This window comes from Gracilinanus agilis, chromosome 4 (assembly GCF_016433145.1).
Source record: "Gracilinanus agilis isolate LMUSP501 chromosome 4, AgileGrace, whole genome shotgun sequence".
NCBI lineage: Eukaryota > Metazoa > Chordata > Mammalia > Didelphimorphia > Didelphidae > Gracilinanus > Gracilinanus agilis.
Window position 1 is genome coordinate 512479441 of NC_058133.1, and position 27443 is coordinate 512506883.

At 54.5% G+C, this 27443-nt stretch overlaps 1 protein-coding gene across 1 annotated transcript in view; it reads left to right on the forward strand.

Moving 5' to 3' along the window:
* The window catches only part of DGKD (diacylglycerol kinase delta), a 43162-nt gene that overhangs the window by 10768 nt on the left and 4951 nt on the right, over positions 1–27443 (forward strand). The window contains exons 8-27 of the mRNA XM_044673308.1: positions 808–916; positions 1614–1753; positions 2852–2936; positions 3935–4029; positions 4130–4229; positions 4379–4652; positions 5548–5709; positions 6483–6611; positions 10887–10983; positions 11499–11609; positions 19537–19633; positions 20322–20429; positions 20903–21016; positions 22255–22389; positions 24462–24613; positions 25133–25244; positions 25327–25419; positions 25943–26062; positions 26144–26261; positions 27250–27380. Of these exons, the coding sequence (XP_044529243.1) occupies positions 808–916; positions 1614–1753; positions 2852–2936; positions 3935–4029; positions 4130–4229; positions 4379–4652; positions 5548–5709; positions 6483–6611; positions 10887–10983; positions 11499–11609; positions 19537–19633; positions 20322–20429; positions 20903–21016; positions 22255–22389; positions 24462–24613; positions 25133–25244; positions 25327–25419; positions 25943–26062; positions 26144–26261; positions 27250–27380 (2482 nt within the window). The remainder of the gene's footprint in view (positions 1–807; positions 917–1613; positions 1754–2851; positions 2937–3934; positions 4030–4129; positions 4230–4378; positions 4653–5547; positions 5710–6482; positions 6612–10886; positions 10984–11498; positions 11610–19536; positions 19634–20321; positions 20430–20902; positions 21017–22254; positions 22390–24461; positions 24614–25132; positions 25245–25326; positions 25420–25942; positions 26063–26143; positions 26262–27249; positions 27381–27443) is intronic.

The window sequence follows — 27443 nt, forward strand, 5'->3', positions numbered from 1 at the left end:
TCTCTCTCTCTCTCTCTCTCTCTCTCTCTCTCTTTCTCTCTCTCTCTCCCTCTCTCTCTCTGGGTCCTCTCTCTGGGTCCTCCCTTAAGCCCTTGAGGACTCTGGTCAGGGAAGCGGAGGTGCCTCTAGGAGGAGGCTGCCCACAAGCTCTCCCGGCGCTCCTCCCGGGGCGTCGGGCTCCGGTTGTCCTCCGTGTACTCCTTCCCCCGTGAGAAGGTGCCAGCAGTGTTTGCCTGCGGCAGCCTTGCTGGCCCCAAGCCCGGGAGCCAGCCCCAGGCACGGGCCCCTCCCTGGATTATTGCTGAAAGCTGCCCTTGGGGAGGGGTCGGGGCCACCCCCGATGGCGGGACAGTGGCGAGGAGGCAAGCTCTGACCGAGCCCTTCAGACGCTCCCCGGCTATGTGAGGGGGGACAAACGAGGGCGTTTCTCGGGCTCCGTCCCCCCGCGGTGCCCCCACGTCACCGGTGAGGGGAGCAGAGGGCCCCGTCGACGTCCCCGTCCTCTTAGAGCAGAGGCTTTGCCGGAGGAGATGGAGGTCGGGGACGCCGTTCCTCCCCCCATTCACAGCTTCCCTCAGCACTAGGAGCCGGCCACGAGGAGGGGTTCTTGGGCAGCCCCCCGCCAGGCAGGCTCTTTGCTCGCTGTCTGAGAAGCGGCCGAAGCCCCCGCTGAGAGCGGCGAGCGGTCCGGAGGCCTCCTCCTGGCTGGGCCCCCAGGCCGGCCTCCCCCAGCACCGACGGGGGCCTCCGGGCTGGTCTTCGGCCGTCTCCCGCCCCCTCAGTAACGCCGATTCCTTCATCCCGCAGTTTGCGTTTATTCCAGAAGTTTGACACGTTCCGGATCCTGGTGTGCGGCGGCGACGGCAGCGTGGGCTGGGTCCTGTCCGAGATCGACAGCCTCAACCTCCACAAGCAGGTGCGTCCCCGGAGCGCCGGCTGCCAGGGAGCCCCGAGGCGCCCCCTGGTGCTTCTCGAGGCTGGTTTGATGGCTCGATCTTTGTAACACCCTGGCACGGAGGCTGGCACGGAGGCTGGCACAGAGCCGGCGCCTCCTTGTGGCGTCGCAGAGAAGCTCTGAGGCTGCGAGGCGGGGATGAGGCGGAAGGCGGCGGCGAGAGAGAAGCCGGAGGCCGGCCGGCTCTGGGACCCGTCACGGCCTTTGTCTCCCGCCGGCGCCTTCCCTGCCCTCAGCCGGGCCGCGGGTCCTCTTAGCGGCCTTCGTGCCGCTCTCCAGGAAGGGGGGGCGGAAGGCGGGCCTCGAGAGCCCCCGGAGGGCCAGATCGCTGCGCTGAGCCCAGCTCACGGCGTCCTCTGGAGACACGGGCGGGACCCGCTGCAGGCGCCTTTCTTGTTCCTCACGGACCCTGAAAGGAGCAGGCGGGAGAGCCCTGAATGCCAGCCACAACTCCAGGCTCGGCCCGAGAGGCTTCGCCCCCGACGTCCGGAGCAGCCCGGCTCTCTGGGGGGACGTCCAGGGAGGCCGCGGCCCACGTTGTGGCCTCAGGCTGTCCGTGAGCAGGCGGGGCTCGGGGCGAGCCGGACGCTCGTGGCCTTCCCGGCTCCCCAATGGCGCTTCCTCGCCCAGCAGTTGGTGTTTGTCTCGCTTCCTCTAGTGCCAGCTGGGAGTGCTGCCCCTCGGGACGGGGAACGACCTGGCCCGGGTGCTGGGCTGGGGCTCGGCCTGCGACGACGACACTCAGCTCCCCCAGATCTTGGAGAAGCTCGAGAGGGCCAGCACCAAGATGCTGGACCGGTGAGTGGGCCGGAGCCGGGGTCCCCCCTAGCCTCTGGCGGGAGCCGGCCTGCCCCAAGCCCCGCCTGCTCGCGGAGAGCCTCCCTTTGTTCACTGACGGGGCGCCCTCAGGGGCAGAGAGAGGTAGAAGGCATGACGGGCCAGGCGGGGAGGAGGAGCCGCTGGCGTGGGCGAGGGGAGGACCAGGACAGGCGGGCAGCTGAGGGAGCCGAGGCCGGCCGGGGCCGTGTCAGAGATCACTGCCGTGGGGTCCGGCGAGAGGTGCCAGGCTGGCCGGGGGGAGAGAGGTCGCAGGGCCGGAAATGACCAGGATTCCTCCCTGTCGGACCAGCGGGATGCAGGAGAGGGCCGAGGACGGACCCTCGACCGCGCAGGCACACGGAGGAGGGCAGGTTGGGGGAAAAGGGGAGGAATGAGCCCGGCGGGGCACCCCAGAGCCGCAGAGGGGCTCCCTCGTGGGTCGAGCCTGTTCGTTGGGGCAGGAAGACGTGTGGAGGCCGCCCTCAGGTCTGGTGGAGGGAGTGCCCGGGCCAAGGCGTGAGGAGGAGCTTGTGCTGCCTCGCAGGCCCGGCCCGAGGCGAGGCCTGCTGGGCTGGGACGGGACCCCCTTCGCGGGAGGATTTTCGAGGGGCATTTTTGTCTCTCCTTTGTGAGGCCTCCCCTGGTAAGGGACGGGGCCTCTGGGAGGCCCAGCTCGAGCTTCTGAAGGAGGCTCCCAGCAGAGCCAAGGCAGCCGGTACTGCGAGCACACGCCGTGCCCCCGAGCTCTGCCCGCATCACCGTGGGCTCAGGAGAGAGAGGAGGCAGCCCGGCCTCCTTTAGAACCTCCGCCAGGCCTCAGCTGGGCGAGGGACCGAAGGCCCTCCGGAAGCCTTTCTGACAGGAGCTTCCAGGATGGTCCCCGAATCAAGGAGGCTGCGTCGGCCCCCCCGGGAACCTCGAGGGACCCAGGGCCAGAGTCAGGATAGAACAAGAGCTCCCTGGGGCGGGGGAGAGGGGCAATGGTGCTGGTGCCGGCCTTCAGGGCTCTCCCTTCCCTCAGATTCAGAGGAAGAAGCAGCAGATCATTATGGTCACTGTTGGTTTCCCAACTCCCAGGTGGAGCATCATGGTGTACGAAACCAAACTCCCTCGCCAGGCGGCGGCGGCCATGGTGACCGAAGACTTCAGCGAGGACTCCGAGGTAGCCACTGCCAGGCCTCGGCTCACACTTCGGCCCCTTCCAAAGAGTTTCCCCCAAAGCCCCCTGGCTGCGCCCCCTTCTCGGGCCCCAGCTCTCCCTCCTCTCCCCAGCCGCCATCTTGCTGTCAGGCTGCTCTTGACGCCTCTCTTTCATGGTGCTGTTCCTCCGCTCCAGAACTTCTCTGGCTCCCCCTTTCCTCTTTCCTCGGGTGGGAAGGAGCCACGTTTTTGTTTTCCCAGAGCTTTGGGACGGTTAGGCGAGGGCCGGGGCTGTGCAGTGGCCCATCGAGAGAGGGCAGCTGGGGGGGCACAGCTGCTGTCCTCCGGTCATCCGTGCCTGTCCTCGCCTCCACGGTGCCCGCTTCTCTACGACGTGGACCCTGTCTTTGGTCATGTTGGGCCTCTCGTTGGCCTCCGCGGCACATGCCGGGGTCCTTCCCACCTCCCTGCCTTTGCTTCTGCTGCTGCCCCCCCGACCAGCTCCCAGCGCCCCATCCCTAGAGGCCCCTTCAGACACGGAGCAGCCCGGCCATCCCTCGGCCTCTGGGAGGTCAGCGTGGCTCAGGCGTCTCCGAGTGCCCCGTGGAGCCGGGCCTCGGGTAGATACTTAGGGACGAATTGTTTTCTCAAAGTGGGAGTCTAAGAGGGGCAACAAGCACCCCAAGACCTGAAGGGGGAGAGATGGGGCAGGGGCCCTGCGGACACCCCGGGAGCTCTCCCCTCGGCTGGCCCTCGGGCTTTCTCTCCCCTTGGCCCCTCGGATCTCACTGCAGCCCCCCGTGGTGGGCAGAGCAGCCCCTGGATGATCGCCATTCCCACAGCTGAGGAAACGGTCTCAGGGCGGTGACCCGACCCTCAGAGCTTGAGGCGGGGCCGTGCTGGCCTCCAGGGCAGGCCGTGGGCCTCGGCTCTGCCTGGGACTCGAGCGGTCCCCAGGGGGAGTCCCGCGTTCTGAGGGAGTCGAGGCCGCCCGTCTAGCTCGTGTCTCTGCGCCTGCAGGTCCAGCAGATTCTCTTCTACGAAGACTCCGTGGCTGCTCACCTGTCCAAGATCTTGACTTCGGACCAGCACTCCGTCGTCATCTCCTCTGCCAAGTACGTCCCAAGAGCGGCGAGCCGGGGCTGGAAGGCTTCCACGATGCGGGGGGCCACGCGCTCCGCCCCCCACCCTGACACCCTCCTCTCCCTCTGGCAGGGTGCTCTGTGAGACCGTGAAGGACTTTGTGGCTCGAGTGGGGAAGGCCTATGAGAAAGCCACGGAGAGTTCGGAGGAGTCCGAAGTCATGGCCAGGAAGGCAAGTCATGGAGGGCATGGCCGGGTGGCAGCAGCCAGGGGACGGGCAGGCAGGGGACGGGCAGGCAGGGGACGGGCGGGCAGGGGACGGGCGGGCTGGGGATGGGTCAAGCCCCCCAAGAGTTCTGAGGCTCCGGGTCCTTCTTGCAGTGCTCTGTGCTCAAAGAGAAGCTGGACTCTCTCCTGAAGACGCTGAATGACGAGTCTCAGGCTTCCTCTTCCCTGCCCAACCCTCCTCCCACCATCGCAGAAGAGATGGAAGATGGCGACGGCTCCGGCGGGGTCTGCGCCTCCACCACGGAGCGCTCCATCGGTTCGGCCTGCCCGGCCCGGCCCCAGATCTTCCGGCCTCGGGAGCAGCTCATGCTAAGAGCCAACAGCCTAAAGAAAGCCATCCGTCAGATCATAGAACACGCAGAGAAAGGTACTGCCGGGGGAGGTCCAGGGATGGCCCTGACCCAGCAGGGACAGAACCTGCAGCCCCGCATTCACGGCGTGACTCAGACCCAGCCCCGGCCGCCTCTCCTCAGACGGGCGTCCCAGGCCTTCCCGAGCCCTGCTCAGAGTGGCCCTGTGGCCCCGGGCTCTGTGTTCCAGGCAGCCTCTCAGAGACTGTCCCTTGCAGAGACGCCATCCTTGGGAGGGGGAGTTTCCTCACCTGGGAATTCCTCACCCCTCGCTGTGTGACCCTGGCCAAGTCACTTAACCCCCTGCCCGCCCTCGCCCTCCTCTGTCTTAGAACAGACACGTAGGATTGAGTCTTTTATTTTTATTTAGACTATTTTCCCCTAGTCACAGGAGTCACGCTCTTTCCCTCCGCTGTAGCGACACGCAGTTCCTATTTCTGTGTCATCGATAGTCGCACCCGGGGCTCCTTTACGTCCGTGTCCCCGTCACCGCTCCGCCAGCCCAGGTGTTCAGGCAGGGCTTTTCCAGGCTCGATTCTAGGACAAGGGAGCGGATTAAAAGGAAGGGAGAGCAGGGCCTGGCCCAGGGGCTCCCCCACGGCCCCCCATTACGGAGGAGGAAGGTGTGCCGCGCCGGTGACGGCCTGGCTTCACTTACTCTTGTGGCAGGAAGCCTCGGGACGGGGCGGCCAAGAGGCCTCCTGAGGTCAGGCCTGGCCTGGGCCCCGGCGTTCTGCCGGCTCTGGCTTCCTCCTCGGGTTTCTCCCCGTTGAAATGCCCTTTTTCTTCCAGTTCATTTTCCCATTTGTCCCCGTCCGGCTCCCCCGAGGTCCAGCAGCCTCGGCCCGAAGGACGCTTAGCCAGCTTGGCCGTCCCTCTCCAGGCCAGCAGCTTCCTCCCTTCTTTCCCCAGCCGTCGATGAGCAGAACGCCCAGACCCAGGAGCAGGAAGGCTTCCTCTTGGGGCTCTCCGTGACTGCCGAAGGCGCCGAGCCGAAGGCCGAGGACAAAGTCTCCCTGCAGGCGTCCCACGGCGGGAACGGCAGCGTCTCCCGAGGGAGAAGCCACCGCAAAGGTACTGCGTCTGCGGCCCCCGGTCTGCTCCTCAGCGGCCTCTCTCCAGACGTGCCCAGGAGGTTCGGGCTGCCCACTTCCTCGTCCCCTCCCTGAGGAACCCCCGGCTCCCAGGGTCACGGCCTGCGCCCGGACCCTTCTCCTCTCCCCGCTAACTCCTCAGTTCTTTCCCTGGGCCCCACCTCGTGTAGGCAGGCAGACGGGGGAGTAGGAGGGAGCGAGGCCGCCCTTTGGGGGCCTGACGTGGACGCCAGAAGGAGCCAGACACCCCGGAGACCTGGGAGGGCTCTCCCGGCCCCCCCAGCTGGTCCCTCCATCCCGGTGTCCTCTGCACCCCGCTGGCCAGCTGGCCCTTTGGGGATGGGGGATGGGCGTGTGACACCAGCTCCCGGGAGAGAGCAGAGTCCTCGGGGGGCCTTCTGCTGTCTGGCAAAGGACGTGCCGGGCCTCTTCCGTGGTCTGAGCGGCCCGAGAACACGCAGCTCGTGGGGGGTGTCCGTGGCTGCCCCAGGCAGGGAGCAGGAGCAGGACCCCGGCGTGTCGTCCCTAAACAGATCGGCCCTCGGCCCCCTCTGCTCCTGCCTCTCCTGATGGCCGGCGTGCCGAGCCTCGTCCCTCCAGGGCCTCCTCCGTGTCTGTGCCGAGTCCTCCCCGGGATGGCTGCTGAGGGGTGTCCGAGCGGCTCCTGGAGGCATGAACCAAGAGCTCTTGTTTTGTCCCGGCCGCCGCTGGGCTCTTCCTAACCCCCAGAGGGTTCTCTTTGGTTTCTTGCAGTGTCCAAATCCCCTTGTGAGAAGCTCATTAACAAAGGAAGTCTGTCCCTGGGCAGCTCTGCGTCTCTTCCTCCCCAGACAGGAAACCGGGACAACCTGCCGATGCTGAACACCAAGATTCTGTACCCAAGTGAGTGGGAGCGTCTCTGCCCGCAGCCCGACGGCCCCCAAAGCCGGCTCAGAGGGACGGCGGGGCAGGCCCGACGGAGCCTGTTTGGGCGGGCTGGGAGAGGGCTGCTCCGGCCTGGGGCTCCCTTTATTTTCCAGGCAGGTCGCAGGGGGAGGTAGGAGAGAGAAGAGCCACCTCTGTGTGGGCAGCCCCCGGCTGGGCCGTAATTTGGGGCTGCTCCAGCTTGGCAAACATCCCCGTTGCTGTCCGCTGACTCATTGTCCAGTGCCAGAGGAAGAGAGGGGACGGGGCTCCCCAGGGGGGACGGGTCCTAGCAGAAGCGTCGTCCCGTTAGAGAGGACAAACATTGGCAGCTGACTGGAGATGGGAGTGGCAGAGAGAGGCGGGTCCAGAGAGAGCAGAAGGAATGTCGGTACCTAGGACAGTACTGAGGAGCTTTGTTGGAAGAGGGGAGAGTCCATTGCGGGGCGTTCAGTTGGACCATTGGAGATCTTCGGCTTAAGGAGCCTCCGCGGTGGTGGAAGACGGGAGCTCTGCAGAGGGGGTCATCTGCAAAGTGACCGTGAAGTCTGTGGGAGCCGAGGAGGCCGCAGAGATCCTGGAAAGAATGGAGGAGGGAGCTTGGCCAGCACTGCCGGCAACCACTGTGAGGAGCCAGCAAAGGAGGCTGGGAAGAACAGGTCACGGCAAGAGGAGAACCTCCCCAAAGGAGGAGCAACTGAGCACAGTAGTAGTACTACCCGCGGTGCAGAGCAGGGGACACCATGTGTTTGGCCCAGAGAGAGAGACAGGAGAGAGCTTGGGGCTGCCAGGGAGGGCTAAGGAAGGGCCAGCCGCTTGGGAATCGTTGGAGCTTGGAGAGAGGACGATGGAGGCTGCAGTCTCCTGGATGGAACAAGATGGCATCAAGGGCACGTAGAGAACGCTGGGCCTTGGCAAGGGGAACGGCCAGCTTGTTGTCAGAGAATAGGAGTCTTGGGATGCAGGAAATTCCCATCCAGTGGCCTCCTTGTTCATGGGAACATTGGAGGTGAGCACCTCCTCTGAGGGTGAGGAAGAAGGGAAAGTGCTGGAGGCTTGAGGAGAACAGAGAACCTTCTCAGAGAACATGATGGGATCATTAGGGAGGCACAAGAAGCCGGCCTGGCTGTTCTGTGGGCCTGGGCACTGCGGGGAGGGCTTCTTCCAGATCCTTTTCCTCCCCTCCCCTTCCCTGCCTGTCCTTCGCTACAGCAAACAGCTCATCTGGGCGTTTTTACGCCTCTGGGTCCTTTTCCTCATTTTATGCTATGGACCTGCCAGTGGCATCACCAAGTCCTAAGAGCTGCTTTCCAGAAGGGCTGGAGCCCGAGCCCGAGCCTTGGGGCACCTGTGTCCTGGCCCTTCCAGAGAGGATCCTTTCCCATTCTTGTCATCGTCACCAACCCAGTGAGGGCAAGGCGGGCCTCCCAGGAGTTTTATCATCAGCGACCAGAGGCCTTTCTTCCTTTGAAATATCGCTGGCCATTTCTCGATTGGAGAATAGCTCTTGTTCTCATAGGTTTTGGATCTGCTTCTGGTTCCTTTCTAAGAACTCTTGCCCCATCTCTGACTTGACAAGCAGGTTTGGAGGAGAAAAGGCCCAAGCAGGAAATCCTGGGTAGATACTAGGGTGGCTGCCAAGGACTCAGTTAAAAGTAAGGCCAGTGGCCGGGGAGCTTGCTTTCTTTTTTTAAGCCTTCCCTTCCATCTTAGAATTACTACTGAGTATTGGTTCTAAGGCAAAAGAGCAGTAGGGGCTAGGCAGTGGGGGTTAAATGACTTGCCCAGGGTCACCCAGCTAGGAAGCATCTGAGGTCAGACATGAACCCAGAACTTCCTGTCTGTGGGCCCTAAGTGAGGTTTCCAAACCGGAGATATCCATGTAAGATTAAGAAGGTGAAGCACAGGAAGTGGCCTTTTTGCTTGGCAACCTCACTCTCCAAGTTTGGGTACTTCCCTCTGGGCCCCTGCCCACCGCCTGAAGGCTGGGGCACCCGGGATGAGGACCCACGCGACAACCCAGCCTTTGGTCCTGTGCGGCCACGTCCGCTTCAGGGAGGCAGAGAGGCTGCCGGGCCCGGCTGGCCTCCCTCGGTGTGGGCTCACAGGCAGTGACTGCTGTCACGGGCAGCCTGCAGGCTTTGGTGGCGAAGGGCCTGAAGCCCGCCAGCACGGATGTTCCTGCATCGGGTCAGAGGGCATGACTGGGCTCCAGGGAGTGAAAGCAGCTTCCCTTGACCCAGAGGGTGGGCAGCGCCCCGGAACCTGAGCCCAGACTGTCCCTTTGGATCCTCCGCCCGCCCATCCGCAGGCTCAGCGCAGGCGCCTCCTCGAGGAGACGAAGGCACGAACCGGAAGGGAGCCGTCGGCTCTGCCTGCCCCAAGTCGGCGGGAAATGGGCCGGGGGGAGGCGCCCAGAGGCTGCCTTGGCCGGAGCAGAGGTGCGGCGTCTTCCTGAGAGAATGGGGGGTCTGTGAGGCAGGAGGAGGGACGACGGACACGTGCGATGCCCCTCGGCCCGGAGAACCCCAAACCAGCAGACACGGGTGCGAGCGAAGCCGGGACATCTCAGGAGAATTTCTACACAGCCATTAAAAGGACCCGATTCAGGGGGGCTCAGTGGCTCGAGAGCCCAGCCTAGAGAAGGAGGTCCTGGGTTCCAATCTCGCCTCAGACCTTTCCTAGCCGTGCGATCCTGTAGAAATCACCTAAGCCAAGTGCCAGCCCTTACGGCTCTCCTGCCTGGGCACCGACGCTCGGCATTTGTTCTAGGAGGGAAGCCCCGTTTCTCACAAACATGCCACGACTCGGCGAATGCAGCCACAGAGAGCGTGTGAAAGCTCTCGTGTTGGCGTTCGGTGACATCCAGGACAGGGACGTGGCTTCCATCTGGGCCCCTGTATAGGTGCCACACGTGACCAGTCGGACCGTCGTCTTTGAGGAAGCAGCCAGAGCCGGCCCTGAAAGGCTTTTTGTCCCCAGATTGGGGGATGCAGCAAGAGCCGAATGTCCAGGGACCCGCGTGCGCACGCACACCCGTCGCCCAGCAGGCCTCGGCCGCCTCCCTTCTGGTGAGTCCCCGCAGGACGATACAGACATTTTCCATGTCAGGAAAACTTCTTGGGAACTCGGGCATCGGGAGAGAGTCCACATGATCATCGGCCCTCTCTGCGTCCCGGACACACAAGCCCCCTCGCCTGCGCTCGTGCCGGCTGGACTGGGCCAAGAAGGTCACGGAACCACAGCCAGCTTCGCTTAGAGGAGAAAGGGCCAAAAAAGGTGAATTCTTAAAGGTGTCTGTTATATGGACCAAATCCTATGACGGAACTCTGAGAGATTGGCTGCAGGTTGAGAATACTATGTCGGGGCTTCACGTAGTGAAACGGCTGTCCAAGGCCTCACCCTGTGGCCGGTGAGACGTTCTCCAAATTCAGGGTCTACCCGTGACTTCGAGTCCCAGAGTGCCAGGAAGACAAGAATGTGACAAAGGCTGGTCTGGCCCCCCACATGGGAATACAAACTGGATGGAAAATAGATACTGCCAAACGGGGGCATTCGCCTGTACGAGACAGACAGCGCTTAGAACTAGCCTGTCCGCTCATACCTTGAACAGCGAGATGAGCCCAGGATTGAGGAGAAAGACTAAGGATTGAGTCACATTTGAGAAAGCTTGTACGGTTTTGGTTATCTCTAACAGCTCACTGCCACAAAGACCATCTTTCTAACACTGTATTGTCTTTGTCTTTGAATCATTCAATGCCGTAATCACAAAAGAATCACAATTACAGATAACACGAAGGAGAATGGAATGAAGGCATATGGGTAGTCTGTAGCATTTTAGTAGTGATGACCTGCGGTGTAATAAGGAACTTAAAATACTTTATCAGGAACATTTGTGGCTGCTGGAGAAGGTGGGCTGGGTGTCAAGAGAGACACAACCGGTAGCCCAAGGGTATAAGAGGAATTGATTGAGAGGGAATGTTGGGCCTGGACAAGACTTTAGAGGTCCCAGAATCCTCCTAAAGCCTTTTCTTTCTCGAGCTCTGCAGAGCTCCTTTGTTTGCGTGTCAAGCCAAGAAATGTCTGTTGCCGCTGATGGTCTCGGCCTACAAAATTGATCACATTCATCATATAGACTTCTTTTATTTTTGCTACTATTATTATAAGCCAGAAAAAGATGAAGACCAGCCAGCCAGCCACAGAGGGACACGTCTGTTTTATCTAATAACTCATCTTTCCCTCTTTGCCTTTCAGATATCCGGGCTGGGATGTCCAGTTCCTTACCTGGTGGTTCAGTCATCAGTCGTTTGCTAATCAATGCAGATCCCTTTAACACTGAACCAGAAAATCTGTGAGTATACAGGGCAATGCGGAGACATGATTAAAAGAGAGCGTAGATATCCAAAAAGGCTGGAGGGATTCGCTGCCTGACCCTATGGTGATCTCCATGCCGTCTTAGGAGGCTATCATTGGGTCATGCACTAAAGAGTCTGTAGAGCCTGGGCTTGTAGTGGGAGATGGGAAACAACCCTCTAGCCCAGGGTCCCCAGAAAAACTCTCCCAGTTCTTCAGCCCTGGCCTTTCAAGTGTTGCAGGAGAATGGGCCAGGAAAGAGATCCTATGTGGCAACAGCAGCATCCTGGGCAGAAAGAGGAGGGAGGGAGAAGAGGAGGTCCTAAGACTACCCTCCCTGGAGTGGCCTCAGGAAATGAAGCTAGTCTGTGAGTCTGTGCACTTGAATAGGTCATGCTCTGGCATTAGAAGGGTTGTTGGCCATCAGGTCATGGAATAAAATCATTGAGCCTTGGGACCTTCAAAAATAAAAGGACTAATGGAAGTTACATTTTTTTAAATGAAATTTTATAGAGAATGTTACACAGAGAAGTGTGTCATGAATAACTACTTTGGAATTGGGCTTGATGCCAAGATCTCCCTGGATTTCAATAACAAGCGAGATGAGCACCCAGAGAAATGCAGGTAAGTGAGAGTCCCTTGTGTAGACATATTCCTGGGGCTCTCAGTCATTTGCCCCAGGGCAGCCCATAGTCCCAGGACCACTAGAACAGCTTTTTTCAGAACTAAGGGAATTTCGAACCAATTAAAACAGCAACAGAAAAAAGCCCAAAGCTTGGGACACAGTGTCTCTCCACCCCAAGGTGAACAGAGTCCAATTTTAACATAAAGTTCAAAACTGTGACTCGATCCAACTATTTTGAAGAGCACTCTTTGCTGCCCAAAGGGGCATAAAACTGTGTGTACCCTTTGACTCAGCAATTCCACTACTGAGTCTATATCCCAGAGATCAGATATAAGGGAAAAGGATCTACCAGTACCAAAATATTTTTAGCAGCTCTTTCTTATAGTGTTAAAGAACTGGAAATTGAAGGGGTATCTATTAGTTGGGGAATGACTAAACAATCTATGGTATATGGTTGTAACAAAATACTATTACATCATAAGAAATAATGAACAGCATGAATTCAGAAAAACATGGAAAAAACTTCTGTGAACTAATGCAAAGTGAAGTGAGCAGAAACAGGAGAACAGTATATATGGTAACATAAATATTATAGGACCATCAACTATGAAGGACCAAACCATTATCAGCAAAACAAGTCTCCAAGATAACTACAAGGGGCTCATGATGAAAATGCTCTCCACAGCCAAAGAAGGAACTGTTGGAGTCTGATTGAGGATCAAAACATGCCACTCTCAACCTTATTTCCTTCATAAATTTTTTTTATTGTATATATGATATGTGCCTTTAGTCATAACATGGGGAATATGAAAATATGTATCGCATGAAAGTACTGACATAACCTATTCCAGATTATTTACTGCTTCAGGGAAGGAGGGAAAGAATCTGAATCACAAAAATGTCAGAAAACAATGGTCAAAAACTATTTCTACGTATGATGGAAAAAAACAAAATTGAATTATTAAAAAAACACTAAAGCTCAAAATGAAAAAAATAGGCTGAAAAAATGAGCAGGCAATAGGAAAAGAACTTGATCATAAAAAGCTACTACAGTGTCTGGGCAGACCAAGTCATCAACTCAGAAGAAGACAATAATAACACAAAATACCTAGAAGCAAAACCACAAAAGAAAAATGCTATTTGGACCTGAATTTTTGGAAGAGTTAAAGAAAGAGTGGTAGAAGAACTGAGAAAAGAAATGAGAGTGATACAAGAAAATTATGAAAAAAGCATAGCTTGGTAAAAGAAGCACAAAAAAATACTGAAGAAAGTAATCTTAAAAAACAGAATTAGCCTAATACCGTGATGCCAAACCTATGGCACGCATGCCAAAGATGGCACACAGAGACCTCTCTGTGGGCATGCACATCGTCCCCAAAAGTTAGTTACTAGAAAGGTAGAGGGACTCCAGCGGAGCTGCTCCTTTCCCCATCTCCACTGCACCTCCACATCCCTCTGTGCTTACTCTCTCCCCTGAGCAGAGCACTCAGGCCACTCCACTTCCTTTCTCCCTCCCCTGTCTGGGGGACAGGGGGGTTGGGTGGGAATGGCATGTGGTCTCTGAAAGGTTCACCATCACTGGCCTAAGCAGCACAAAAGTTCACCAAAGTAAAGACAGTCTTTAAAAAGCAGAATTGGCCACTTGGAAAAACAGGTATAAAAGCTCAATGAAGAAAATAATCTGTTAAAAATTAGAATGGGAAGAAATTGAACAAGCCATCAAAGAACTCCCTAAGAAAAAATTGCCAGGGCCTGATGGATTCACAAGTGAATTATATCAAACATTAAAAAACAATTAATCCCAATACTATACAAATTATTTGAAATAATAAGCAAAGAAGGAGTTCTACCAAATCCCTTTTATGACACCAATATGGTACTGATTCCAAAGCCAGGCAGACCAAAAACAGAGAAAGAAAACTACAGACTAATCTCCCAAATGAACATAGATGCAAAAATCTTAAATAAAGTACTAGCAAAAAGACTCCAGCAAGTGATCATGAGGGTTATCCATCATGATCAGGTGCGATTTATACCAGGAATGCAAGGATGGTTCAGTATTAGGAAAACCATTCACATAATTGACCATATCAACAAGCTAACAAAGAAAAATCACATGTTTATCTCAATCGATGCTGAAAAAGCCTTTGACAAAATACAATACCCATTCCTATTGAAAACACTAGAAAGTATAGGAATAGAAGGACCTTTCTTAAAGATAATAAACATCAACAAGCATCATATGCAATAAGGATCAATTAGAAGCCTTCCCAATAAGATCAGGCGTGAAACAAGGATGCCCATTATCACCTCTCTTATTTAACATAGTACTAGAAACCCTAGCAGTAGCAATTAGAGAAGAAAAAGAAATTGAAGGTATTAAAATAAGCAAAGAGGAGACCAAGCTATCACTCTTTGCAGATGATATGATGGTCTACTTAAAAAATCCTGGAGAATCAACTAAAAAGCTAGTAGAAATAATCAACAACTTTAGCAAAATGGCAGGATACAAAATAAATGAACAACATAAATCATCAGCATTTCTATATATTTCCAACACATCTCAGCAGCAAGAGTTAGAAAGAGAAATACCATTTAGAATCACCCTACACAATATAAAATACTTGGAAATCTATCTGCCAAAACAGACACAGAAATGATACAAACACAACTACAAAACCCTTTCCAAACTATTAACACTAGATCTAAACAATTGGAAAAACATTGATCTCTCATGGATAGGATGAGCTAACATAATAAAAATGACCATTCTCCCCAAATTAATTTATTTATTTAGTGCTATACCTATCAAACTACCAAGAAACTTTTTTACCGAATTAGAAAAAAACTATAACAGCTCATTTGGAAGAACAAAATATCAAGAATGTCAAGGGAAATAATGAAAAAAAAAAGTGAAGGAAGGTGGCCTAGCAGTACCAGATATTAAGCTGTACTATAAAGCAGTGGTCATCAAAACAATATGTTACTGGCTAAGAGACAGAAGGGTGGATCAAGTGGAATTGATTTGGGGTGAGTGACATCAGCAAGATAGTCTATGATAAATCCAAAGAGCCCAACTTTTGGGACAAAAACCCACTGTTTGACAAAAACTGCTGGGAAAATTGGAGAATAGTATGGGGAAAGATTAGGTTTAGATCAACATATCACACCCTACACCAAGACAAATTCAGAATGGGCGAATGGCTTGAATATAAAGAAAGAAACTATAAGTAAATTAGGTGAACACAGAATAGTATACTTGTCAGATCTCTGGGGAAGGAAAGATTTTAAAACCAAGCATAAGTTAGAAAAAATTACAATATGTAAAATAAATAATTTTGATTACATTAAATTTAAAAGGTTTTGTACAAATAAAAAAAATGCAACCATAATCAGAAGGGAAACAACAAACTGGGAAAAAATCTTTATAATAAAAAACTCTGACAAAGGTCTAATTACTCAAATATACAAGGAGCTAAATCAGTTGTATAAAAAATCAAGCCATTCCCCAATTGATAAGTGGGCAAGAGACATGAATAGGCAATTTTCAGATAAATCAAAACTATCAATAAGCACATGAGAAAGTGTTCTAAGTCTCTAATAATTAGAGAAATGTAAATCAAAATAACTCTGAGGTGCCACCTCACACCTAGCAGATTGGCTAAAATGTCAGCAGGGGAGAGTAATGAATGTTGGAGGGGATGTGGCAAAATTGGGACATTAATGCACTGCTGGTGGAGTTTTGAACTGATCCAACCATTCTGGATGGCAATTTGGAACTATGCCCAAAGAGCACTAAGAGATTACCTGCCCTTTGATCTAGCCATACCACTGCTGGATTTGTACTCCAAAGAGATCATAGATAAACAGACTTGTACAAAAATATTTATAGCCATGCTTTTTGTGGTGGCAAAAAACTGGAAAATTAAGGGATGCCCTTTAATTGGGGAATGGCTGAACAAATTGTGGTATATGCTGGTGATGGAATACTATTGTGCTCAAAGGAATAACAAACTGGAGAAATTCCATGTGAACTGGAAAGGCCTCCAGGAATTGATGCAGAGTGAAAGGAACAGAGCCAGAAGAACATTGTACACAGAGACTGATATACTGTGGTAAAATCGAATGTAATGGACTTCTGTACTGGCAGCAATGCAATGACCCAGGACAATTCTGAAGGATTTATGGAAAAGAACGCTACCCACATTCAGAGGAAGAACTACAGGAGTGGAAACACAAAAGAAAAGCAACTGCTTGAACACATGAGTTGATATGGACAGGATTGGGGATGTAGACACTAAATGACCACCCCAGTGCAACTATCAATAATATGGAAATAGGTCTTGATCAATGACACATGTTAAAATCAGTGGAAATGTACGGGAGGGGGTAAGCAGGGGGGAAGTAAGGGGAGTGGAGGGGAGAGTAAGAACATACATGTAACCATGGAAAATTTTTCTAAAAAAAACAAGAAAAAAAATAGAATTGGGCAAGTGGAAGCTAATGTCCACATGAGCCATCAAGAAACAATAAAAATCAAAAGAATGAAAAAATATAAGAAAATTTGAAATATTTCATCAGAAACAAGTGACAAAGAAAAGAGATCCAGGAGAGATGATCTAAAAATTACTGGACTACTTAAGTCATGATCAAAAAAAGAGCCTAGACATCATCTTTCAAGAAATTATGAAAGAAAACTGCCCTGATATTCTATAACCAAAGGACAAATTACAAATCAAAAGAATCATCTCCAAATGAAAACTTCCAGGAATATTATGGCCAAATTTCAGAGCTCCCAGGTCAAGGAGATGATATTTCAAGCAGCCCGAAAGAAAAAATATAGATATTGTCTAGTCACAGGATCACACAATATTCAACGATTTCTACATTACAGGATTGGAGGGCTTGGGGTATGATACTCAGAAGGGCAAAGGAGCTAGAATTACAACCAAGAAAACTGAATATAATCCTTTGGCAGGGTGGGGGAAGTAAATCTTTAATGAAATAAAGACTATCCAAGCATTCCTGATGAAAAGACCAGAGCTGTATAGAAAACTAGAGGAGTAGTCATAAGGTACCAATGGAGTTAAACTATTTACATTCCTATATGGGAAGATGATTCATTTAACTCCTAAGAACATTCTCATTTTTAGAACATTTAGAAGGAATCTACAGAGCCAGAGGGCATGGATGTGAATCTATTAGATTAGGATGATCTCCCAAAAAGAAATGTAGGGATGAGGAAGGAAGAGGTAGAAGGGGGAAATTTTTCTCATAATCAGAAATATAGAAGGAAGAGCTTTCTAGTGGGAAAAAGGGAGGTGAAGTGGCAGGCAACTCTTGAACCTCCTTCTCTTCAGAATTTGATCAAAGAGAGAATAATATATAAATATACTCAGTTGACTAGAAATCTGTCTTACCTAAAAGGGAGACTAGAACAAGAAGGGAATAATAGATACACTGGGGAGGATTAGGAGGAGGGTGTGTTGAGAGAGGCAACGACCTGAAGCAAGGCAGACTTTTGAGGAAGGATGGGAGAGAGAATGAAGAGAAAAGGGAAGGAAAAACAGAAAAAAATGGGATGGAGGTGATCATAACTGAATATGAGTAGGATAAGCTAACCCGTAGAATGGAAGCACATAGCAGAAGGGATTGGAAATCATACCAGCATCCAACAATATATTGTGCACAAGAGACACATTTGAGACAGAAGGAGACACACAAGATTGAAATGAAGAGCTGGAAGAGAATGTATTATGCTTCAGTCTGCCTCAGAGAATCTATATTTTGCTAAAAGGATCCCTAGACAATGAAATAATAGTAAAAAATTTCACAGCAAGTTTCTCTGATAAAAGCCTTGTTTCTCAAATATGTAGATAACGGAGTCAAATTGATAAAAATAAGAGCTGTTTCCCAGCTGGTAAGTTGTCAAAGGATATGAACTGGGAGTTTTCAGAAGAAGAAATAAAAACTATTATAAGGAATTAAATTAAGGGTTTGACTAAATATGTGAGAATTCTAAAATAATATGGTAGTCAACAATTTAAAATATAGTTCAAGTCAAAATGACTTTTAATAGCTTTATTTACAAAGAGGTGGAAAGAGTGAAAGTAGAAAAATCCAAAAAAAGTAAAGAAGATAGCTAGCCTATCACACTAAATATTGCTCCGGTGCTCGACACAGCCTGGCAGGGCTCTCAACGGGAGGACCCAGAGTTCCACCCATGTGGCCTCCTCCAAGAGAGGAAAGTCTCTCTGGAGCTAATCTCTCCAGAAGCCAGGAAAGGAAGGCCAGCTACTCACTCATCCAAGAGCCAGTCCAAGAGGCAGGTCACCAGCCAGAACTCCAAGCCAAAGATTCAAGCCGAAAATGACTCTCAGCTGAAGAAGTTCAAGACTTTTATAGTCCTTTCCTGTGCCTTCCCCTCTTCACAGGGGTCAATCACAGCCTCCAAATTGCCTAGTGCTGCCCAGGGGCCAATGTCTGTGGGATTCACCTCTCATCTTCTAAAGGTGTCAACTCTTATCATAGGCCTCTGAAGGCATCAACTCTTATCATAGGATTCACAAGTTTCTGATTGATTGGGTTAAAAGGGTGGAGCTCTCCAAGTAAATGACTTGTGAATTCTCTTAGTTGATGATGCTAGACAAAGGCTGATTCACACTTCACACTATAGTCACGAAAAAATTTCTACATCGTGATTGACTAGAGAAAGGCAAATTAAAACAACTCTGAGGCACCACCTCACACCTAGCAGAAATGTCAAAAGCTAGGGGTGATGAAGGAAAAATAAATGAAACAAATGAATGTTGATTTGAGTTATGAACTGGTCCAACTAATCTGGAGGACAAGTCGACTCATACCCAAAGAGCTCTAAAACTGTGTAGCAGTTGTAGCACTACTAGGCCTATCTCCTAAGGAGAGCAGAGGAAAAGACTCTGAACACAGATGTTAATATTGGCTCTTCTTGTGTTGGGGAGTGTGTCAGAGTATCGTTAGTTGTGCCATTAGGAATGACTGAGGGGGGCAGTTCGGAAAAAGCAAGGCAAGAACTGTATGAACTGATGCCCAGAGTGAAGCAAGAAGAACCCGGAGTCCCTTGTGCTCCAGTAACAGTGTTATATTATGATCTGCTGGGAACAACGGGCTCCTCTGATCAGTGCAGCAGCCCACGGTGGCTCCAAAGGACTCCCGGCGCCTCCAGAGAGAGCTGAGGAGCTCTGAGTGCACCCTGAATGGAATTGTCTTTTTCTTTTCAACCCTCGCCTCCCATCTTAGAATCAATCCTGTGTATTGGTGCCAAAGCAGAAGAACGGTGAGGGCTAGGCAATGGGGGTAAGTGACTTGCCCAGGGTCACATAGCTGGGAAGTGTCTGAGGTCAGGTTTGAGCCTAGGACCTCCTGTCTCTAGGCCTGGCTCTCCATCCATTGAGCCACCTGAAGTCTAATTCTCTCACTTTCTTTATTTTTACCTTTTTTTTTTTTTTTGGTGCTATGGCTAGTCTGTTTTGCATGATTTAGGCTGTACACTTGGTATCCTGTTGCTCGCCTTCTCTGGGTGAGGAACAGGTGGGAAGGAGGGAGAGAATCGAACTCCCAATTTTCAAAGATAAATAATCAATAGAAGAAGCTGCCCTTTCCCCATGGAGATGACCTTCCACGTGCTCTGGGCAGAGCCTCTCTGGACCTGCTCCTCTCCATCTCTCCTGTTGGCCTCTGAGCTCCTGTTTTGCTTTTCTGGAATCCTCGGTGCCTAGCACAGTGCCTGGCACAGGTTCCACGCCAAGTGAAGGGAAAGAGAAGGGTCCCTCCACCGTGCTGCCGGAAGACTCTGCTCTCCTCGGAGTCAGGAGTGCTCTGTGCCCAGGAGAGGTCAGGGGGTCCCAGTTGGGGGGTGGCTGAGAGCTCCCTCTCGTTCCCTTGCAGGAGCCGTACCAAGAACATGATGTGGTACGGGGTTCTGGGGACGAAGGAGCTGCTGCATCGCACCTACAAGAACTTGGAGCAGAAGGTCTTGCTGGAGGTGAGAAGGGACGCACCCTGGAGGCCCGCTGCTCCTCCCTTGAACCCCCGCTCTGGCCCTTTTAACCCCTTCCCTTACATCTTAGAATCGGGACTGGGATCGAGTCCCAGGCAAAAGAGTGGCAGGAGCCAGGCAGTGGGGGTCAAGTGACTTGTCCAGGGTCACATAGCTAGGAAGGATCTGAGGCCTGATTGGAACCCGGGACCTGCCATCCCCAGGTCTGGCGCTCCCTCCTCTGAGCCCCCTGGCTGCCCCTTTGGCTTTTAAAAAGAGCCCTTCGTGGCCAGCCAGTTGGACATCCTTCGCCCTCCCCCACTTTGTGATCTCCTGCCCGCAGCCCCTTCTGCCCTTTCTCCTTCCCGAGGTATCATGAACCCAACTCCTTACCCACATTTGTGTCCTCTCCTTCTGCTGTAGAAAGTCCGTGTGTGTGTCTGTATGTCCAGCCCCTCGTTGTCTCTCTTGGGGACCTGAGAGGGTTGGTCTTGTTCCTGGAGCCCACACCCAGCTTTGTTAAGTGTTTGTTGATCTACTGACTGATGTTTCTGGGAGGAGGGCTCCGGCCTCCCTCCTCCTCCCAGCTAACCCCCTGCCTGAGCTCCCAGCCCCCTCCCCTCTGGCCCCCTCAGCAATGCCCCTAACCGTGGCCCTCCGCCCTCTCTGTCTCCCCTGGCCTTGCACGGCTCAGTGTGACGGGCGTCCCATCCCGCTGCCCAGCCTCCAGGGCATCGCCGTCCTCAACATCCCCAGCTACGCCGGAGGCACCAACTTCTGGGGAGGCACCAAGGAGGACGATGTGAGTGTGGTGGGCCCCTTGGGGGGCAGGAGGGCCTCGGGCTCCCCCGGCCCCCAGCTTTGTGAGCTCCTCCTCGCCCACATGCCGCCTGGCATCGACTGCCCACCCTGGCCTCTTCCCAGGGGGCGGGTGCCACAGGAGCTCCCCCTATCCCCGGGCCGGCCCCCGTCCCTTGTCTCAGCCAGCTGGTTCTCGCCAGCCCTTCCCTAGCTCCCTCCTAGGCCAGGGCTCTGCCCGGCACACACACATCCAGAGGTCTCACCTGCTGCAGGACGGTGTCCCCCTATGGAGGCAGGGCCTTGAGGAAGAAAGGGCCCCTCCCTGCTGTCCCCTACCCTCCGGGGGTCCCCCTGGGGCGCCTCAGAGCCTCCAGACCCTCCCAGTTGGCACAGATGAAACTTGTTGCAGTCATGAGGCTGGTGGGGAGGCCGGCGGGCCGCGTGTTGGCCGCTCACGGCCGCCCTCCTTTGCAGACGTTCACAGCCCCGTCCTTCGATGACAAGGTCCTGGAAGTGGTGGCCGTCTTCGGCAGCATGCAGATGGCCGTGTCCCGCGTCATCAATCTGCAGCATCACCGCATCGCCCAGGTGATCACGCCAGAGTCATGGCGGAGGGAATCCTTGTTCTTAGATAACTGCGGTGTTTAGGCTCTGTGCAAGGTTGGCGTTGAGGGGGAGGAAGCAGGAGCAGAAAAGGGGCCTTAGAGAGGGTTGCCCATTCACAGAACGGGAGGCTGAGCCCTAGAGAGGGGGATCCCCAAGGCCGGAGCCAGTGGTGGCCAAGCCAGGACCATAAACCAACCTTCCCCCACCCCAGAGGCTCTCAGAGCCGGCTCTTTCCTCCTGTGGCCTTGGGAGTCCTCATGGCGTTTGTCCAGGCTCCCAGGACAGTCCAGTGGCGATGCCAAGCCTGGCACAAGTCCTGGAGCTCTGGGCCAGGGGCAGCAGCTGCTCTTACCGCTCACTTTGACCTTCTGTGGTTTAAAGATGCCCCCCAAATTGGGGTTGACTCAGGCATGGTGGAGCGGCTGCTGGGGCCTTGCCTGCCACCCTCACATGCAGACAGAAGCCGCTGAAGGGGGCCCTGGAGCAGGGGGAGGAGCGGAGTCTGGCTGGGGCCTCGAGGACCGGATTAGTCTTCGCCCCTCACTGGGCCTCAGATCTGTGAGCCTGGGACTAGGCAGAAGCAAGCTGTCAGGCCTTTGTGTCCAGGCTTGGGTCCTGCGCAGGCTGGCTTTTGCCTCGTTCTCACTCCAGACAAGGGCTTGGTTTTATTTGGCAAAATCCCAGTGAGAGGAGGGGGAGCGTCATCCTCCTGTCACCAGCCCCTGAGGGCCACGGAGAAAACCACGTCTATGGCATGGGGGCCCTCCGTCGTCGTGCTTCCCAATCCTGTGAGGTGGGGTTCCTCCATTCAGTTTGGTTTTTGGCACAAGGTTTATCCTCCAGTTTAAAACATTTCTAAAAGCAAAATAGCCATGAATTCATCTTGATTTAAAACATTAACACCCACCATTGGGTCCTTTGAAGGAACACATCGGTGGGGAATGAATGTAGCCCTGGCCACGTAAAAGAGGTGTGATACTACGAGTGCCCAAGGCCCAGTCAGTACCCTGGCATGGCAGGAGGCTCAGGAGAACTGGCAGTCCCTCGTGCCCAGAATCGGAGGAGACTGGAGGGTCCCTGCCTACCTGGGCTCCCCTTGGAAGCCCAGAGAAGGGCAAGAAGTGCCAACCAGGAAATCATAACCAGGCAGTATTGCAGGGGCCCGAGGCCCAGGGCAGCCTCCACAAGGGTGTCACCAAGGGGACCTGGTGTCTTTCCAGTGTCGGACTGTGAAGATTGCCATCCTGGGGGATGAGGGCGTCCCTGTGCAGGTGGACGGAGAGGCCTGGGTCCAGCCACCCGGCTACATCCAGATCGTCCACAAGAACCGGGCACAGACTCTGACTAGGGATCGGGTAAGGCCGGGCCCCCAGAGCAGATTCTTCAAGGAAGATTTTCTCCCATGTTGTCCCTGAGGGGTCAAGGCCTCCTCACCATCTGCCTTGCCAGTAGCACCTAGTTCAATTCCCAGAGACAGGAAGGGCCTGGGGCTCATCTCTCCTTTCCCTGCCCCAGGGGGCTCTCATCTTCCTTGGAGCTTCTCTGGCACACCACTGGCCAGAGCCAGAGGCCTTAGGATTGGCTCTCATGGGTCCTTGGGCCTTCCATGAAGCAACAGCACCTGGCTTTGTGCCCAGCAAGGTCCTAACAGAAGGCGCATATGGGAAGTCTAGGCCATAGCACCACTGGCTTGAGGAGGCCCTCACCCTCTAGACAAATGCTATGAAATGGTTCATTCTGGCATTTTCCAGGCAAAAATGGGGGAGGAGGAGCCTAGGCCAGGTATGTCTCAGATCACTCCCACACCTGGCCTTCTGCCTCAGTCCCATTACCATCTTCCGGTGGGAACATCCCTCTTTAGAGGAGGAATGGAAAGTTCTTGGGGCTAACTGGCACTATGGATCAGGGGACGAGTACAAAGCATAGGTGACCCTGGCCTCAAGGAGCTCATGTTCAAGGGCTGGAAAGGGCCAGAAGGCTGACCCCTGCACATTGGGGAAGTGGTTCAGAATATCATATTCCATGCCTTCCGGTCCTTCTGTGTAGATGCTACCAGATCCTGAATTGTTTGTTTCTACCAGTTTGAAGTATCTTCTCCATGGCTTGGGAGTTCTTGAGCTTGGCTATGACATTCTGGGTAGTTATCAATTGGGGGATTTAATGACAGAGGTGATCTGTGGATTCTTTCAGTCTCTATTTTACCGTCATGTTTAAGAATTTCAGGGGAGTTTTCTTGGATAATTTCCTGTAGAATGATGTCTAGGCTTTTTTTTTTTTTTTTTTTTTTGGTCTTGATTTTAGGGTAGTCCAATAATTCTTAAATTGTCTGTCCTGCATCTATTCTCCAGGTCAGTTGTTTTCTCAATAAGGTATCTCATATTATCTTTAATTTTTTCATTCTTTTGATTTTATTTTAATATGTCTTAGTTTCTAATTGCCCAATTCTAATTTTTAAAGACTGAATTTCTTCCATGATGTTTTGATTCTTCTTTTCCTTTTGGTCCATTCTTCTTTTCAAGTCATTGTTTTTCTTCCAGTTTTATTGCTTCATTTTCCAGCAGGTCAATTCTGGCTTTCAATGCCTATTCCTCTGTTTCCAGATGACCTATTTTGCTTTTCAGGCTACTATTTTCCTTTTGCCATTTTTCTTCAACTTGTCTTAATTGATTTTAAAGTTCTTTTTTTGAGCTCCTTCATATTCTGCATCCAATTCCCTGGGGTTCTGTTCTTTGGTCCTTACCTCCATAGAAGTTTTCAATTGTAGCTTTTATTTTCTCTTGTTTCCTCATTTTATTTACTTTTTTTTCTGCCCTATGGACTAAATAGACTTGCCCCTCTATTGATTTACTGAACCAGAGTGTTTGAGCTGTTCTGCCCTAAGGCCAAATCTTCTCTTTTCTCACTCCTTTGGATTCAATGGTAGAGCCAACCTATTGAGCTGCCCTGCCCTGGGGCAAATTTTTCTCTGTAGCCCTCCAGCCCAGCATGTACCACCTGATGGCCCCTCAAGTTCCTCCTTGCCAGCTGTTATCAGAGCCCCAGGCCATGTGTGGTGGGTCAGAGGCAAACCCTCACAGCTCCCACAGTGCTGGGTGGGGGAGGGTATCTCTTTTCCTGTGAAAATAGACCCCCCTGTGCCCACCTTTTGTGGTGTTTTCAGTAGGAGAGTCTCATGACTTCTTGTTCTTGGGTTCGGATTTCAGTTTTCTTTTAAGCATGATTTAAATATTGGTTTAGAAGGATTGTTGGGGAGGTTCGGGCTTTAGGGGCTCCTGAGTCACCATTTTGGCTCCGCCCCCCCCAGTGTTGGTTCATTGTGGTTGGGGGGAGCTGGGAGGAGAGGCCAGAGGGTGGCTAGTGCTCCCCTAAAGTCCTCCAGAACGCCTGTGTGGAAGGGGAAGGTCTCCACGACTCCCTTACCTTGCAGGCCTTTGAAAGCACCCTCAAATCCTGGGAAGATAAGCAGAAATGTGAGCTGTCGCGGCCACCTTCCTTCTCCCTCCACCCAGAGATCATGTCTGAGGAGGAGTCCACACAGATGCACCAATTTGGCCAGGCGGCTGGGGCCCTCATCCACAGGTGGGCTCTGCTCACTCCCTTCTCCACCGCCCCTCCAGAGCTCTGGATTCGAATGCTGCCTGTAGGCTTGGGGCCTCCCAGCTCCGGGGAAGGTGCAAAGGCCCGGAGACCTGGCTGGGTCCTTCCTCCTCCTCTTCTGGTTGATTTGTCCCAGCAAAAACATCTTTTACAGGGACTTTTCCTAAGTTTGATTTTTAAGGAGGAAATACAGAAAAACTGTCCTGTCCTTTGGGGGAAGGCATGTGGGAGGTGCGCCCTGGACCCACTCCGCATCCCTTGCTGGCCCATCCCTGAAGGTCTCCCCAGGGGTGGCTGTACCTACAGGGCCCCTGTTTGGGCCCAGGCGTGACAGGACGACCCGGGGAGAACTTCTCGGCTCAGCCCGGGCCCAGGCTGCTCAGAAACTCTGTCGTGGGCCTGGGCCAGCCCTGACTCGACAGGAAGGGATAGGGGGGTCCCCGGGCCGTTGCCACCCCACTAGGCCTGACATGGTCTCCCGGGCGTCTCCTTTCTCTCCAGCATCCGTGAAATAGCCCAGTCCTGCCAGGACATCGAGCAGGAGCTGGCCCACGCCGTCAATGCCAGCTCCAAGTCCCTCAACAGAGTCTACGGGAAATCCAAACCCAGCGAGGTACGTCCCTCCCGGGCCCGGCCCCCTGCGTGGCCCCTCACACCCCCTGCCGGGCCCCTCACCAGCCTCTGCTCCCTTCCAGGGGCTCAACTGCACCTTCGTCCTGGAGCTGGTGAACAACATCCGAGCCCTGCACAACGAGACCGAGCTGCTGCTTGCGGGGAAGATGGCCCTGGTATGAGGGCGAGGGGCCCCTGGCGTGGGGGGCCGGGCTGGGGCAGGAGGCTCGCAGGGACAGCCAGGGAGGGGATGTTGGGGGCTTCCTCATGTGGGCCCTCGAGCTGGGGAGGCCGGGACAGTCCCCCTGGCCGGGGCAGAGGCCCTTCTCAGCCTGCCTCTCAAGCCTTCCCTCCGCAGGTGAGGGTGGGTCAGCATGCCGAAGCCTTTCCCAGGCCCCTCTGCACTTGTGCTCCCGATTCTGCTTTCTCCCCTCCACGTCCCTCCGATGGGCTTTCCCAGATTCCTCTGAAGCTCCCCGCCTTTCCTCACCCGGCCCAGCTTCCCCTCCTATCCTGAGGTCACGGCTTGTCCAGCCATTGTCCGGTGGATGGACGCCACTCGGGGTGGAGTCTCTGCTCTGAGCCCTTGTGTGGGGCCGAGGTGCCGGGGCAGCCCATTCCCCGCCCCCCCCCAACGCACACCCCCGCGCCCTCTCATGAGCTGACCGCCGGGTCCTTTCTTCCCTCTGGCCGGTGCAGCGGCTTGAGCCACCCCACAAGGAGCAGCTGGGGGCAGCCCTGGCCGACACGGACCTTCAGCTGAGAAAGCTGGCCGACATCCCCTGGCTGTGGCAGCTCATGGAGCCCAGCGACGACGAGGTAGGTGCGGGCGGGGTCCGCAGGGGTGTCGCGGGCGACCCGACTCCCCCCGACACCCCTCCGTCCGCTCTCGCCCCCCAGAACCTGACGACGCTGGAGTTCTCCAAACGCGGCCGCAGCGGCAAATTCCGCCTCGTGACCAAATTCAAGAAGGAAAAAAGCAGCAAGAATAAGGAGCTCCGCGGCAGCGGCCTCCCTGGTAGCTACCCGCGGCTCCTGGGGGCCCCGCGTGCTCCCTGCCCCCCCCCCCGGCTGCCAGGCCTTCCTCACTAACATTTTCTTTCTAGGCTGAGACCCCCTAGACCACCCCCTGTGTGTGCCCCGACCTGAGGCTCCCAAACCAAGTGGGAGCGGCCCCCCGAGCTTCCTAGCACGGTCTGCAGGTTGTGGGGAGACGAGGCGCCCCGGGCCACCTCGCAGACAGAGTGCCGGGCCGGCCCGCACACGTCCTCCAGGCCCCGCTGCTCGCGCTGCCTCGGGTGGATCAGGGATTCCCGTGATCGGCCCCTCCAATCGGGCTGCATGAGCAGGAGGCCGCCCCGAGTGTCAGGCTGTGGGAGAAGAGCCACCGCCGGGCCCCTAAAGCCGGCAGGCCGGCCCGGAGAGCCTTCTCCCCGCTGGCCGGGGGCGCCTCGGGCATGGCGGGCTGTGATTGCGGATCCGCTTTGGGCGCGTGGCTGCCCCCTCTGTCCCCGGAATCCGGGTGGGCTTCCTCTCCTGATCGCGGCCTTTCCGATTTCCCTCTTAAAATGGGGTCCAGAGACGGTCCGCGGACGATGGCGGTCAGGCCTTCGGAATGCCGCTGGACCTGCCTGAAGGGCCGAGTCGGCCGGGCTCCAGACGGCCCAGCATCGCTCCCCAGAGGTTGCTCCAGTGGCCGCTGAGGAGACACTTTCCCGTTAGGAGGAAGCCGTTAAAGGCGTCCGTGCAGAGCTCCGGGCCAGGCTTCGGCCTCCCCCGCTGGGCTCTGTTCCCGCCTCATGGCTCGCGTTCCGACCGAGATGGCGGAAGGGCCCGGCCGAGCCCTGGCCGCGCTCCCGGGCAGGGCTGCCCTCTCTGGACCCCGAAGCTGCGGCTGTGCCCGCTTGGCGCTGGGTGCGGGCTCGGCGGGCTCCCTGCGCTTCCTCTGCCTCGGGCTCGGGTCTTCTCTTGCCTCTCAGTGGCTCCCGCTTTTCCGTCTCTGACAGCTTCCCTCTGGGGCCCGGAGGAGGTCGCGGCCTGGCTAGAGCACCTCAGTCTTTGTGAGTATAAAGAGATCTTCATCCGCCACGACATCCGGGGCCCCGAGCTCCTGCAGCTCGAGCGGAGAGACCTCAAGGTACTTGGCCCTCGTCCAGCCCCGGGGGCGTCCCTGCCTGCCCCACGGGGCGTCCGCGCGGTG